This window comes from Amia ocellicauda, chromosome 4 (assembly GCF_036373705.1).
Source record: "Amia ocellicauda isolate fAmiCal2 chromosome 4, fAmiCal2.hap1, whole genome shotgun sequence".
Lineage (NCBI taxonomy): Eukaryota > Metazoa > Chordata > Actinopteri > Amiiformes > Amiidae > Amia > Amia ocellicauda.
In genome coordinates this window covers 30,472,592-30,488,540 of record NC_089853.1, presented here as the reverse complement: position 1 = coordinate 30,488,540, position 15,949 = coordinate 30,472,592, and the positions used below count along the sequence as shown (strand labels likewise).

The 15,949-nt window shown below is 37.9% G+C and overlaps 1 protein-coding gene across 2 annotated transcripts in view; it reads left to right on the top strand.

Annotated features, from left to right (window-relative positions):
- Window positions 1-15,949, top strand: part of LOC136748257 (talin-2) — a 130,130-nt gene that overhangs the window by 54,717 nt on the left and 59,464 nt on the right. For both annotated transcript variants that reach the window (XM_066701857.1, XM_066701856.1), the window contains exons 3-6: window positions 11,813-11,987; window positions 13,008-13,105; window positions 13,684-13,813; window positions 14,663-14,815. In XM_066701857.1, coding sequence (XP_066557954.1) covers window positions 11,852-11,987; window positions 13,008-13,105; window positions 13,684-13,813; window positions 14,663-14,815 — 517 coding nt within the window. In that variant the 5' untranslated portion in view covers window positions 11,813-11,851. The remainder of the gene's footprint in view (window positions 1-11,812; window positions 11,988-13,007; window positions 13,106-13,683; window positions 13,814-14,662; window positions 14,816-15,949) is intronic.

Below are 15,949 nucleotides of genomic sequence, written 5' to 3'. Positions count from 1 at the left end.
AAGATGCTATAGTATATTAGATGATCTTTGATATAATGTAGAATATAGCCTACTTAAACAAGATAAGATTTTGCTGAAAACCATGAGTGCGATCCTGAGTATGAACTTGAAATCCTGTCTGTTTTACTGTGTCTTCAGCAGTTTTAATTTTCCATGTTCATTTTCAATCTGGCCAGATTCTAAAACAAGAAAATGCCCCCCGACACAATTGGGTGCAATTGCATTTTAGTTGCATGGCCTTGTGTTTAGAAATCAGTGTTTTCCAGTTTCATTGTATTGCATCCGGGTATCCATAAGGTCATGCAAGACGCAGTTATTTGTCAGGTCTATTAATAGATCACATTGACCTGACTGCAGCAGTATATGAAGTACGCTGGTGAACTGCAGAAACGCGGTGCAGATCTGCCTTGTGGTTGCAGAGGGGCACCTACAGAGCTGGTTTTAGATCTCCGACCTTGAGGCAATGAGTAAATGATTCAGATTGTAGGTCTCATTATTTATATTGTTTTATCCATTTCAAGACTAAATAAATTTCAGCATAAAAGAGGAAATTCTAATTTGCCAGGCACAGATTTTCACATTGTTTTTTTGCCTTGCATAGATCCCCTGCCCAGTTTCCTTCTCCAACCACTTCACTTTATTAATGTTGGCATGGACAATTTATTTCTCATTCCTCTGGACATAGAAATATATATTTTTGTAGTATACGCTGTTTTGCCAAACATTTTGGAATGACCGACAAAAACGCAAAAGAGGCATCTCCACAATGGATGAAATCGGATGTAGTTTCCCTTTTGGCCTTAATGACTGATGCAATCAATTTTTATGTGTATGAATTTACTTTCAGTTATGAATGTGTAAAATAGTGCTGACAAAATGATGCATTGCCCTTCCCATTTCGGATTCGGCTGCAGTGCTTCTGAAATAGATGTAGAATAATCTTATGCGTGTTCTGTGAATAAATCAAGGATACATGTTGGTGCTTTCCTAGGAATATCTTTAAGATGGGTGATAAATGTATCGCAAGCAGCAAGCTTTTTCTCTAATGATTTACTAAGGTTTTTAATTTAGCTAAGATGCACTCCAATCAGAGACGTAGAAGTGATTTAAATGTGGCACTTGGGATGTGAAGTAACTGGTCTATTACTTATGCATTCAAGCTGAATGGAAACAAAAATACTCCAAAACCCAGAACCCCCTTGCATAATCTCCTCAGAGAAGCCAGTTACAAGGGACTTTCTCATTGTTAATATCTCAGGATAATTATGGAACAGAGAAGTCATGTCTAATATGGTCTAGATGTATTTTATGTATTTTATTCTTATTTTGAACTAGTTCCATAAAGAAAATGTAATACTTGAAAACAAACAAAATGCATATTGGGTACTTTAAGCAACCCAACTGAAGCAGTGTTAGCCACTTTACGTTATTCCCATTATTAGAAAAAAACACTAAATAATGCTTACATAGTGTGTGTAAATATTTCACCCTTTAGTGTTTTTAGTTAATTTTCCTCTTTACAACAGGGACTTAAAACTGCACTTCATTTTCCATTCTAGTTGGACCTCTAATATGTAGTTAGTTTAACATCAATATAATGTTACACCTTAATTTTATTTTCATACAAGGTAAACTACATAACTTGCAGTCTGCAGTGAAGTGTTTAATTCATCCACTTAATCGGCTAATCAGACCAATTAAGTAACTAGGCCAAAAGCCAAAATAAATTGCATCGAGTTTAAGACTTCTGGTCTACATTATTTCTTAAAATCCTACTTAAGGCAACAACTATTTTAATGTACCCATCTTGTCAGACAAAATATGTGGATTTATATACTTTTTTAATTGGATTTAAACCCTGCATCCATTTTTTTATGAAGATCACCCTATGGTGTTCCCTGGCATTTATTAATGCTGCTTGACCGTAAGCAGTGCCAGGAACTCATCCCCAGGAGGGCCAGTAGACCCTGAAAGCCATTGAACACTGCCTTTCTCAATCCCATGCCTTGAAGAAAATCAATCTGGGCTTCTTCCTTGAGACACAAGATTGTAATGTGTTCTGCTGCTGCTTTCCCTAAACGATGGTGGTTTTAGTAGATATTCTACTCTATGACCAAGTAATAAACCTTTCTCAAGTCCCCTTACTACTAATGGTCTTTCAGTACACGAACTGCAGTGTGCTGGCCTCCCAGAAACAAAAAATCCTATGAGTCTATTCTTGCAAAGTTTCCAGCGATAGGAGATTGCTTTTATTGACTAGCCTACAGATCTGGCCACATTCTTCCTTCATACAAAGTTTGCTTTGTTGAAATGATATTGGAATGTGGAGTGAAGGAAGGCATTTATAGGTTTCATTTGCAAGGAGTGAAGGAATAATGATTCCAAGGCTAGTAAGCTACACACTAGTATTTCTCATAATTATAAAAACAGCAATCATCGAGGGGGTGCGGGAGGAAATAAAATAAACAATCAATGAAACATGCTGCGTATTCTGTAACATCTCATTCACTCGTGGTGGTTCTGTATCCCTCTGCGATTTCTCTGATCGTTTTACTTGATGCCAGAGGTCTTGCAACTGATGAATTCCTTATTTAGTGGCACAGAAATATCCCATGCTTGTCATGTTTTTTCTTTGTAGGACATGTAGCTGTACGTCTTCAGTCGAATCTGGCAGGCAGGCGCAGAGAGTAGGCCACGAGAGTGCAGTGCTGTTTGTTCCCATCTTTCCTCCCCTGCTGTTGCATAGGGGTGACCTTGGGATAGAGACCTGGGGCCAGCCAGCTGTGCACTACTGCATCAACATATTGACCACAAATAATTGAATCGATAGAGATTAGTGTGATGACGTTACGTTGAAGAGACGCATGAATTATAGAGAGAGGAGTACTAATGGCATTTGCTGCAAGGGTCATTGATTACCAGCCTTGCACATCTCATTCTCTTACTGTTTTTTTTGAGGTGGTGGAGGGTTGTTGGGTTTCAGTTTAAACCCATTCTCAAAACTATACACCCTTCACTAATTATTATTATTAATAATAATAATAATGTCTTAGTAGACACCTTTACCCAGGGAGACTAACATCAGAGTTCACTGTATTTCATTAAGTAGGTTGTTGATCAAAACTTAGTATGTTGCCATTTTTGGATAGGATATACTTTTAGACCTATATTTATATAGTCCTTTTACTGAATCTGTCTCTATTCAAAATAAATAGTAAAATAGTGTTGTTTTCCAATGAATATGCCTCCTGATGTATTCACGGATTCCTAAATCCCACAGATGCCGTCACAGCTCTTTTAGTGCTAGAAAAATACCTCTCTATGGTCTACAATTTTGTATTTTATTTAAATGTATTTATTCTTTTTTGCAGAAGGGGTTGACAAGGCTTTGTAGGGAATTTGTTCCGTGGGGGGTGGGATAAAATAAATCTCTTCACCTCTCCTTTCAAAACGTCCTAGTGAAATGTTTCAGCTGCAAAGCTTCAAAGCAGGTGTTTATTCAGTGGTGTGGGGGACCTAAACCAGAATGGATTTTGACTCCTCATAGAGTGGAATGGATGCTATGATTAGATACCTAAATATAGTTTTCTCTAGCATTACCATACAGAGAATTGTACCAACTAATCATGGGTTTGGTTTAAAACGGGACATAGCTATGTTGTAAGTGGCAACATTTGCACATATATTTTAGAAATATAATAGATATTTTGTGTCAATATGCCATTGATTACTTCTACTGAAAAGTATTTTCAGACCTTGGATTAGCAGCTGAAGAGTGAAAGCCCAGTAATAGATTTGGGTATCCACATGACTTAGCAGTCTGTCATCAAGCTTGTCTAAAGGAAAAACACAGCTGACCACCTCTCATTGGTCAACCATTTTTGTATTTGTTGTTGATGTGTTTTTGCCAAAGCACAGTTTAAACAATATTAACAATACATCCGTAATTTGTAATTAAACACTTTTTTCAAATGTCTAAATTATTACATTACCGATCTGATAAAACATCAGATTTTTGAGTAATGAACCAGCCTAAGTTAAATATTTATTTTAGTAGAAGGAGAACCCTGCTGATGGCTAGGAAGGAACTGTTACGACATTGGTATTTTTTTTAAATACTTGTCAAAACTGTTTGCTGATTTGAGGTTTGCTTATAAATTCGATTGCGTTAATTTTTTTCAGAGGATCTAGCAATCTGTTTTGTAGTCCACCCATGACTGAAATCGGTAAATCAAAAACCATTGGCAGTTTACTTCAGGGTTCACAGCTTTATCAAGCTTACATCTTTTTAAATTGTTCAAATTCATGGTATAAGAGAGCATGAAGGACTTTTGCTACAATAGGTTCAAGTCTTGCCACAGACCTTGCCGTGTATCTCTGACCTTTGGCACATCTGTAACATTTCACTGTCTAAAAGAAAATACCATATTTTGGTAACCTTGAGCTTGAACTTTGATGTATAAACATGCGCACATCAAGATTTTCTTAAAGCCTGTTCTTCTGAGCAATGTCTGGCATAGAAAAGTAATAGTATGTCATACAATCTATTTACAAACAACTTGAGAGTGGGTGGAAAAGAGATAGTAACAAATGGCCATATCTCTCTCACATGTGTAGCAGTTCATGATGACAATGTTTTTAAGTTGGCTCTCTGCGGTTCGGCTGAATGTCTCTTAGAACCCATTACTTTGCAGATGTAATAGTCATGTGTGGATCAATGGGAGGTGTGGTATGACCCATAAATGATAGCAATTTATTATTGTCTGAGCCACTGGAAAGGTCCTGCCATTTACAAAAGAACAAACAACGTTCACAGTCATTATTTACGAGGAAGAGTGTTGCCATCAATAGGATTTTGACCTTAATTAAGTTGCATGTGATTGACGCCACTTTGTTCCAAAGGTGAAAATAACAGGACATTTACAAAACCTAATCTAATATAGTACCCATTTCACCATGGTGGTAAATGATACAAGAAGAACCAACAATTATTTTAATTTGACTACACATACTTTAAGTGCAGCGATGTAGGCCCTGTTTTTAAGCTACAAATGGATTTTAGAATTAAGTTTTTCTATGGGGCTGACCCGAAAGCAAAAGGAATTTTCCATGGACTCCCGAAGTGACCCAAGAAATTCAGTCTTAAACTACATTAGCATTTGCAGATACTTAATACATCACAACCAAAAAATTCACATTCTCAATTAACTTTAATCTTTCCAAGGCAGATATATTTTCAACTATTCCATGCAAAATATTAATATGTAATAATAAAGGATAAATAGGTATCCTTTAGCCAGTTACTCTAGTGGATTCACCCAGACATTTCCAGTTTATGGAGTGAATAATATTGCCAGTTGACACTACAATAAAATAAATGGAACATATTATTGATAGATGTCACAAGATATCGTTCTATCTAGCAGACTCCTGGATCATTTGTATCCTTCTCACATAAGCAATAAGCTTGCTCTCAGTCTCTTGCTTTGTGTTACCTGAGGTGCAGTCACTACCAAACAACTTGATAATTCGGTCAGCAGGAGGCATGAACGGCAGGGGGGGCCTGAATCACACTTCAGGTGAGCTTGAGATTCTGCCTCAGAGGTTACGGGCCCTTTTGATTTCATAGCTGTTAAATGGGTGAAATAAAAAACCTCATGCATGACTTTCTCAGGGGGAAAGTGAAGAGATTATCATCCCTCTTTTGTCTCATTTAGGAATCGGTAGAAGCTCTCCGATGTTACACTGGTATGGGCAGTGTTCACCCAGCATGACCTGTTCTGACCTCTGACCCCTTGCTCATTGCGTGTGGCCGTTCGTTGTGATCCAGCAGGCTGTTCCTGACAATGAGTGGGAGGGACAAGATGTTAGCGTTTGAAGTTCCTTCCATATGGAGCCTCTGCCTCTCCAAGCAAGTGAAGGGCATGGCACATCTGTTTCATGTCCTGTTGCTGGACGCAGACAATTTCCTCAATTGTATTGTCTGGCTAATGGGTGCTTCTGATCCAGGGGAAAGTTATCTACTGTGTGCTCAGCAGATTTAGGGCAAAACAAAAATGAAAAGAAAAACTTGTGCAGTATTTGATTGCAGGGGGCAAATCTAGTTCAGAATTTGTATTTCATTTTTGATTATTCAGTGCTGTCAAAACACTCCTGGTTTCAATTGCCTTGCCTTGTTTGTATACCGTACCCTTCTGATTGTTAGAAAGATGCAGTTGATCTGTTAATCTATGACTACTTACTGTTTAAGGCTTGCATGTACAAAATATTCCTTCCGCCCCCCCACCCCCACCCCCCGTTTGGGTCCTCTAGACTTTCTGTAAGCACACAGGGAGAGGGTGCTTATTTAAAGGAAAAGGTTGGTCATCTTTCTCGTGCTGTTGCCTGTGAACAGTGTGGGTGACGTAATGAATGACAGGTTTCCTGAATGCCAGTGTTAGAGAGCAACTCCATCACAGCCCTGCGCTCAGAACACACATGTCAGGAAATATATGTTAAGGTCTAGGCCAGGCAGACACTTTTAGAAAAGGGGTGACTTATTGAGTCACTTTGCATCTCTTCACTTTTCAGGTCCTCCTAGTTCCTGTAAAATAAATCAGCCCTACATTAAAAAATAAATAAACGTTCTTCACTGGATTCTAATTAACAAGGCAGATGCACGCAAAATAAAAATACATTTATTATATTTGTACATTTGTTGCCGATTAGGTACCATTTAAGATGTCTCTGATGGTTTTATGAAGGTGCGAGTCATTCTTGCTCTCTTGTTAAACCTAAAATGATACATAAAATGTTGGGTGCTGATATTGATGTGTAACTGTGCTGAAATGGAAGACATTTTAAAATGTTCTGTCCTGCGGAGCACCAATGATTAGAGTATACTCATGTAGGAAAGCAATAAAAACTGACTAATTATGCATTTCAAGCATCCTACAAAGGCATACAAATCGCCTTCTGTCAGCCAGAACTTGAACACACATTATCTTTCTTTCCTCAGCAGTGTGGTTACTTTGTTGCTGTTTGATGTACAGCTTTTTAATTTTCATCCCTGCCCTGTGATTGCTATCAGGACCTGGTTTTGTTGCTAATTGTTCAGCTCTGATGTGGTTAATGTGAATGGTTTGTGCATTGCTGCAGGCAATATGGTAGGTTGATAAGTGATGTGCATCTGTGTGACAATAGCACAGCAGGATGGAGGCTCTGAACATCTGTGGGAACACTGTCACATGGACGGTAATTATATCTGCTGTTTTGTTCAGAGACTTACTGTATGAAGAATGGAGTCTCAGGAATACTTGAAGAAAAAAAAAAAAAACAGCCGGCCTGCAAAATTCATGCTGTGTTGGGGTACTTTTCAGTGCCCAATAATTATCTTTATTGGCTTTTTGAATCCCTGACAGGCCCCGAATGAAGTAGTTCAGTTAACATACTTCACTGTTAAAATAATCTTTTAAAAAGACTCTGTATTCTTGATAACAATGAAGCCACCTGGCGTGGTCTTTCCTGAGGATTGTAACTGGCTTCTTGATGCTCGTGCTGTAAGATCACTTTTCATACTCCTCTCCACAAGTTGAGGCGAGGCAGACCCCTTATTTAGATATTGACATTATTTTTAGATATATATTTTATAATGTTAATCTGAATGTGCCTTTATTCATTATTTGAAAAAAGATATTCATGTGCATAACCTTGCAGCACATTAGGCTGAATGTAGTATGATTGTAGTATATAAAAGAGTATTAAATGGCTGTGTATATTAACAGGCCACCATTTTCAACCCCAGATAAAGGAGCATTTAGAAGGGCTTCTGGAATACAAACTAAATTGCATTAAAGAGCAAGAGCAATGGGCAATGTTCTGGAAAATAAGGTATTACGTTTCCAGTAATATGACTGTAAATATTTGTAATATTCACATCCTGAGGGGTTTTAAGCTTATTAGTCCACTGTGAAGATGTCAACTTGTATTGGGTGTAGTAGGGGAGAGCTGTCAAGGCAAGGCAGCTATATACGCTTGTGCTGTGTGAACGGTTTTGGAGTTTGGGTTATTAGACACATGGCAGCTTTGAGGAGGCATCTCTCCTGCAACAGGTGGAAGCTGCTATGCAGTACATTGGCCTTAGTTTAAAGGTTTAAAACTTGCCAGCATGTGAACAAGATCAGATGCATTAAATAAACAGCCACTTGGTGAGTGTATAATAATCTCCTCCCCACCACCTGAGAAACAGTACTCCTGTTTCTTCTGCTACAAATGTATGTTTCTTGTGTGCAAGACATTACTATGTTTACTACACCCCTCACTTTTAAAGACAAAATAAACTAAGCTGTGCTTTTGTGTTGAGTGTAAAAGCTCTCTTGCTCAGCTGGTGGATGTGCTTCAGAAAAGGAAATCTCTGCGTTCCCTTCTGTTTGTAATTGGCCCAGTGGTGCGCAGACCATGCCGTCACAGCTGTTTCATTGCCAGAAGTCCTGGCAGGCATGGAGCCACAGCACAGTACACCACATATTTGACTTCCTGGCATCCCTGCTTCTCCTGTGTTTTATTTTTATGTGCAGGTCACTTTACTGTGAAGGGAACCTGAGGTAGCTGTATGCATTAACTGTACCATTTCAAGTGTGTCCCTGGAGTTGTGAGTGCATCTGGTTAATTGTAAGACTTGTATATTGTTATATATGTATATGTACAGTGAGGGGAAAAAGTATTTGATCCCTTGCTGATTTTGTACGTTTGCCCACTGACAAAGAAATGATCAGTCTATAATTTTAATGGTAGGTGTATTTTAACAGTGAGAGACAGAATAACAAAAAAATCCAGAAAAATGCATTTCAAAAAAGTTATACATTGATTTGCATGTTAATGAGGGAAATAAGTATTTGACCCCTTCGACTTAGTACTTGGTGGCAAAACCCTTGTTGGCAATCACAGAGGTCAGACGTTTCTTGTAGTTGGCCACCAGGTTTGCACACATCTCAGGAGGGATTTTGTCCCACTCCTCTTTGCAGATCCTCTCCAAGTCATTAAGGTTTCGAGGCTGACGTTTGGCAACTCGAACCTTCAGCTCCCTCCACAGATTTTCTATGGGATTAAGGTCTGGAGACTGGCTAGGCCACTCCAGGACCTTAATGTGCTTCTTCTTGAGCCACTCCATTGTTGCTTTGGCTGTGCGTTTTGGGTCATTGTCATGCTGGAATACCCATCCACGACCCATTTTCAATGCCCTGGCTGAGGGAAGGAGGTTCTCACCCAAGATTTGACGGTACATGGCCCCGTCCATCGTCCCTTTGATGCGGTGCAGTTGTCCTGTCCCCTTAGCAGAAAAACACCCCCAAAGCATAATGTTTCCAGAAGATTAACATGCAAATCAATGTATAACTTTTTTGAAATGCATTTTTCTGGATTTTATTGTTGTTATTCTGTCTCTCACTGTTAAAATACACCTACCATTAAAATTATAGACTGATCATTTCTTTGTCAGTGGGCAAACGTACAAAATCAGCAGGGGATCAAATACTTTTTTCCCTCACTGTATGTGTATCTATATATGTGTGCATGTTGTAACTAATGGCAGCATGCTGTAGCCTAGGAAAGTTTACTGTGAATTTGTAGTCTCAAGGTTTGAATTGCTACTGTGCAATGTTGTACATAAGTCACCAAGAGGATCCATTAAAATGGGAGACTAGATAAGCTCATTATGAATTTAAGTCTATATTAAATGTCTGCAAAACAGGTCAGTAATAGTGTTATATAGCCCAATTTCTCATTTCAAATAGGCTATAATCAACTTAGGACATGGAATATTATAATTTCTTGTGAAACTACAGATGGTTCAGCAGTTTTTTGGGGGGGGGTTTCTCCTTGAAAATGTAGGTCAGAGCATTGCAATGCAGTATACAGCTAGACATCAGCACAGCAGCAAGTCTGATAAGCCAGTTGTAACATACTTTTTTCTCCCATGTACATGAATGCACAAAGCAGGCCACTTGGATTCTCCATTACAATTCCTCTCTGCTATGAGTCCTCACAATTCTCTAAATGTCTGTTGTGTAATTATTTTTCTACCAAGCTCTTCAGAATGTGAATCCTGATGTTAAATTATGTTAAATTATTCCCTGATTGGTAGTATGATAATCATGAATCAGTCTGGTCTGCCATAAATGGCATTCATGTTGGAGAATTGCCCATGGGATCCAGAATTGTTCATTATGTACTACATTTGTTGTAACAATAGAGGTTTCAGCTATGGAATTAATGTGTTCCTTGTTACTAATTTGACCCTTGTTGTAAACTGATGTGGCTACACCAGGGTCACAGAGACCTCTGATTGTCAGTTTTAAAAGGCTTTTGTTTCCCTTTATCAGCTCTTGCAGTACAGTTTTGTATGTAACAGGAAAAAGCTCATTAATGAGAATTGTTCTGCAGTATCATAGATTTGATGCCTTTTTGTGTTACATGAAACTGTAATAAAAGCCTATTCTATTACAGAACAAAGGTTTATTTTCTTAATGTTTCTATTTTTAATTAAAAAATAATGGAAAGCTACAAACTGTAATTGTTTCTAAAGATTTTGGAAGGCTAAATCTAACTAGTATTTATATGAAAGGAATAACAAACCAGTTTACAAGTTAAAGGCACATTCTCTACGCATACTGCGCAAGAAGAAATGTGACTGTATAAAGAGTGTGTTCCTTGCTGTTTCTACAGTGTAGGTGTGTAAAAGACCGAAGTATACACTTGTTGTCCATAGCAAATATTAAATTACTGAATCTGATGTAAATCCATGCAGATTTGTGGCAGGTCACAGGGTTAACACTTGTCTGAAACATGTTATAAAGCCTATATCACACAAGTACAGTTTTTTTTTTTTTTTTTTTTTTTTTTTATATCCTACATAATTGTATCAAAGCAAGTATAATGGGAAGTATTTGTAATATACATCTGTAGATTATTTCCAATCTCAATCATCTTTATAAGATATACTATGCTTGTAATAATCTTCAAGTCACACAGATTAAAGTAGCACACATGGAAACATTAGAAAACATTGTATAGTGACAGGTGTGGCGATGGGAATGATATGCAGTGAAGTTATTGTATCTATACAACATTTAGTTTTGTCTGCAGTGACCTATAATTGTAAATGATTGCAGGGAATTCTAAGTTTCATTTGGATAATATAATATTCAGCTGAAGTATTTTGCAGAGACTGATCATAATTACATGCTCTGTGATAGTAAAAACATTTAGTCATTCAGTACACTTGACCTTTTAAGTCCATAAACTAAATTCCTGAGCAATCAAAAACTCAGAATGAATGCTTTAAGTGCCCCCAAAATTAGCTTTCCAACTGTATTTTCCCAATTCTATGAACTGTACCACTAGACATTTGGGCATCTAGTGTTTGCTTGTCTATTTTTCCACTCACTTGAGCCACTTTGCAGAAGTCTATTTTCAGCTTTGACTTCTTTGCATTAATTTCATGGTTCACTTCAAATATAAAGGTCTGAAGATCCATCTGCTCATTACTGAATGAGTTTCAAGCAGAGTAGCCCCTTGCTTCCTAGCAGGGTTTAACACTTTCAAAGCAAAGAAATCACCCCGTAATGGTCGGGTTGGCAAGGAGGCAGTGGTGCGTTAGACAAGGTTGATGGAGACTAAAATCCCACTTTATTTCTCTCTCGGCCTCTCTCTCACTTTTTAATGTAATATCTTTAAAACCCAGATATTGCTCTCCAGACAAAATGTAGAAGTTACTTTTTAATCCCTTCAGTGGAAATTGTCCTTAAGCTAGGCCTTTTTCTTTATTTTCTTCCAGGTGTAAAAATTAGGAGCTCTCCACACCTCACCTGTCAAGATGGTGGCCCTCTCCCTGAAGATATGTGTTCGCCAGTGCAACGTGGTGAAGACCATGCAGTTTGAGCCCTCGACTGCTGTGTACGATGCTTGCAGGATCATAAGAGAACGGGTCCCTGAAGCTCAGACTGGTCAAGGTACATTGCCCATTCATAGCCGGCGTATGAATTCCCATTTGTAATGTAATAACGGACAAGAACAAAAACATGACACTTCAAGACTTACAATCACATCATATATCCCAGTCACCTTTCATTATCTTTTATTTATGTATTTTTCCTATAAATAAAGACTGTTTGTCCATATACCTGTGGCAACTGTCAAACTGAAAGCCTGTAGGATCCTCCCACCTCCTGCCATTTGTGCATTCAGATGTTGTGCTCCTTTTGTGTCATTATTTTATTTTATAATGAATTTGCCAGACCCATTTATCCTAGGCCACTTTACAAGAGCACAATGGATAGAAAATGATACTATATACATTATACAATTCATCATAAGTGCCTACTTCTGACAAAAAAAATGGTGCCTGCAAAGCCAGGCAGATAAAAATCAGATTCTACATCTTTAACTAATGTCAGCAAAACTAAAGTTAAATATCTTATGTATTTTGTCAGTAGTTACTATTATAATCTTGCATTACATTCTGGCATAAAGGATTATTTTTTGCTTCACAAATTTGGGCTGACTCAAGCACTTGCTGTTTTGCACATTTATTAAACCTTGAATCCGATTTTTATCAATGTCTTGCAGACAGGGAGTAACGGCAGCTTTACTAGTATGGTAATAAATTTCATGTTTAACATAAATGTCAAGAATTTTGAGAAGACTTCTTCGACAGCGAGCGGGAACTGCATTTTTTGGTGGGTTTTGTTAACTATCCTGTTTCATCATTGCTTTTATGGAATGAATAAATGAGGGTATTACCAAGTGCTATGAGCGGTTGTAAACATGGAAGAAAAGGCTTTTACTTTCCCCACAGATGTGGAATCATACACAGTTGTCAAAACAAGCTGCAGGTGATCAAAAGGGATGTTTATTATGAGTCTTTTTTTATTTTATTTCATTTTAATTCCACACTTTGCATCACTGTCAATGCCTTCCAATAGAATGATGACAGCATTGCTAGGTATTAAACTTAGTCTCTCTTATTCCAGCTTCCGATTATGGACTATTCCTCTCAGATGAGGACCCCCGGAAAGGAATCTGGCTGGAATCAGGCAGAACCTTGGATTATTACATGCTACGGAATGGGGTAAAACCAGGACCTCACAGTTGACATGTCTATCTGATAGATGAGCAGTGTCAATCCTGACACAGTCTTGTATCTTCCTGTCACACATGGCCTTTAGCTTACCTGCCACAGCAGCTATGGGTTGATGGTAAAACTGAAGTTCAGCTGGCAGAGAATACCAAGTGTTTTAGTCTGAGGCTGAAAGGAGCATCCCTCATTAATACTCAGTCCGATTCTGACACTCGGGCTTGATGCTCCATTGAAGTCTGCCTTCAAAGAATTGGACAAGCCTTGCATCATAAGCCGTTGCTCCTTTGGAGTTATATTCCAATGCATATTGTATATTATAAAGTATTATGGTTTCAAGTAGGAGTGAATTGACAATTAATGTGCCATAACCAAAAAATGAAAGTGAATATAATTCACCATTGTTTTGTCTGAACAGCAGCACAGCTACAGGGCTGCAATACAATATGTTTTAAATTAATTGGGAGAGGGGGTGTAGGGGCTGATTTGCTACATTTAGATAATACTTAGGTGGGGGCATTCCTTTTCCTTTCATCTTTATTTATTCTAACTGACTCCTGGTTCTGGTTCAGGATATTCTGGAGTATAAGAAGAAACAGAGGCCACAGAAGATAAAGATGCTTGATGGTGCAGTGAAAACCATCATGGTGGATGATTCCAAAACTGTGGGAGAGCTGCTTGTCACTATATGCAGTAGAATAGGTTTGTATTGTTACTACAATTCAATTTAATTTGCCTGTTATTGAAACACCATAGTTCAAACACTTAGAGAAATAATTGTATGTATAAAAGCTTCAGCAAGCTTCCGTAGTATTACTTTTGCAGGATTGTATTTTGAGATACAGGTGTGAATGAATGTGATCATTTTTTAAATATATAAACACCTCATTATATATAAGCCATATGATGTGGCACTGTGCAGTGGTGTTAGCATTAATAATAAGAAAATGATTTTACATTTGCCATACAGGGTCATCGACAAATAACTCTGGTTTCCAACTGTAATAACTTTGAACTGCTGGAGTTCTTTTTCATGACCTTGTATATACATAAACCGCTGAAACCATCCCAAGGAACTGAATGTATATTCTGAGCTACTGAAAGAAAATCATTTAATCATTATGTTCTACTAGACTGAAATCTGAAAAGTGCTCTCTCTCTCTCTCTCTCTCTCTCTCTCTCTCTCTCTCTCTCTCTTTCTTTTTTAATAAGATTGTAGACAATTACAGTTCAATCACAGATGCCCTTTACTCTTTCCTTTTTTGCAAAGTGTTGCCGGAGCCATACATTTCAATTACCCTGGCTGAGTCTCTGTGAAATTGTGAGCAAAAAGTGAGAAAGATGCCCGCTGGATTTGTATACACACTTCTAGTTGTTCTGAGGTTTCCGTAGCTTCTCTTCCTTTGATTTCTCACTTTAGTTTTCTGGCTGGCCTCCAATATTCCTTTATCTATTTCCTGGACGGAAAGATGAAAATGGTTTCACACAGTGACCCAGGCTGTCGGTGATCTACAGCTCCGTCTCTGAGCACTTTTTAATCTCCTTTTTCAGGAATCACAAACTATGAAGAATACTCCTTAATCCAGGAGGTCGTGGAAGAAAAGAAGGAAGATGGAACCGGAACCCTCAAGAAGGACAGAACTCTCTTGCGAGACGAGAGAAAAATGGAGAAGTTGAAAGCTAAGCTTCACACGGATGATGACTGTAAGGAAAAGACCATTTTGTTGGTTGCATTATATGTTTTATTGTTGTTGCTCTCTATATAGTGTGATTCCCTGCTGGTGTCTCGGTGTATATTGCTGATAATTGTAATAGAAGGGGGAGATGCACATCAGCCTAACACTGTGCCCTGAAAGCCCAGAGCATAGAGGGTGTAACAATGCTGCATGTCCCCACTTTGCCTCCGCCAGCCTGTTTTCCCAGAAGCACATTTTTGACAGCATCCTCATTCAGTTAAATCACATTGAAACTAGAAGCAATAGATATGTGCATTAGTAGAATATTTTAACACACAATTAATTAAACGCAAGAAAGATGCAATATAATTCTTGAAATCTTTTTACTATCGTTTCCCTTCTGTGATATTTTTCCTATCTGTTCAATGCAATGACTGAATCGACTGGATAAAAAAAAAAAAAAAAAAGATTTGCAGTTTTTTTTTTTTTTTTTTTTTTTATATAAGTGCATAATTTGACAAACCAGTGCTTGTTTTTAACCTTTTCTGGTGAATTGTGGTTTGATGCAGTTAGGGAGTAAAATGCATTGATACTTATCAGTCATATACAACAAGAGCTGGGGTTGGATAAGAGCCATATTCTTTAGTATTATGTAACCATGCACAGCTGTTCTGTAGAACTGGGGCTACCACAGTTGCCATGGTTTTTAAGGCAAGGTGTTAGTGGTTTTTGACAAACATTCGCACTGAGCTCGACACAACAAGCGTCTCTCTCTGTTATACCTGTTGATTCTTGTCTGTCTTAATCGCCTTTTTATTCTTGAAACATAGTAGCTACTTTCCATCTGGAAGAAGCATATGGTGTTTACTGAAAATATCTCCTGCTTAAATTAGATCCATATTTAGCTAGATATTTACCTTGCACAGGAATTTCTATGCGATAATTGGTGCATTTATTTGAATTTGTTGTGTTTTTCTAAAGGTCTTGTGTCCAATGTGGTTATGATGGAAAAAAGCTTCCATGCAGCTTTATCACAATTCATCCTTTTATTATTGACATATTAGTCTGATGAACTGAATTTAAGAATCCATTAAACTACCTTGCTGTGGCAATGGGATGTAAAAAAACTTCCCAGAGAGGGAGCCATTCTCCTGAAACGATA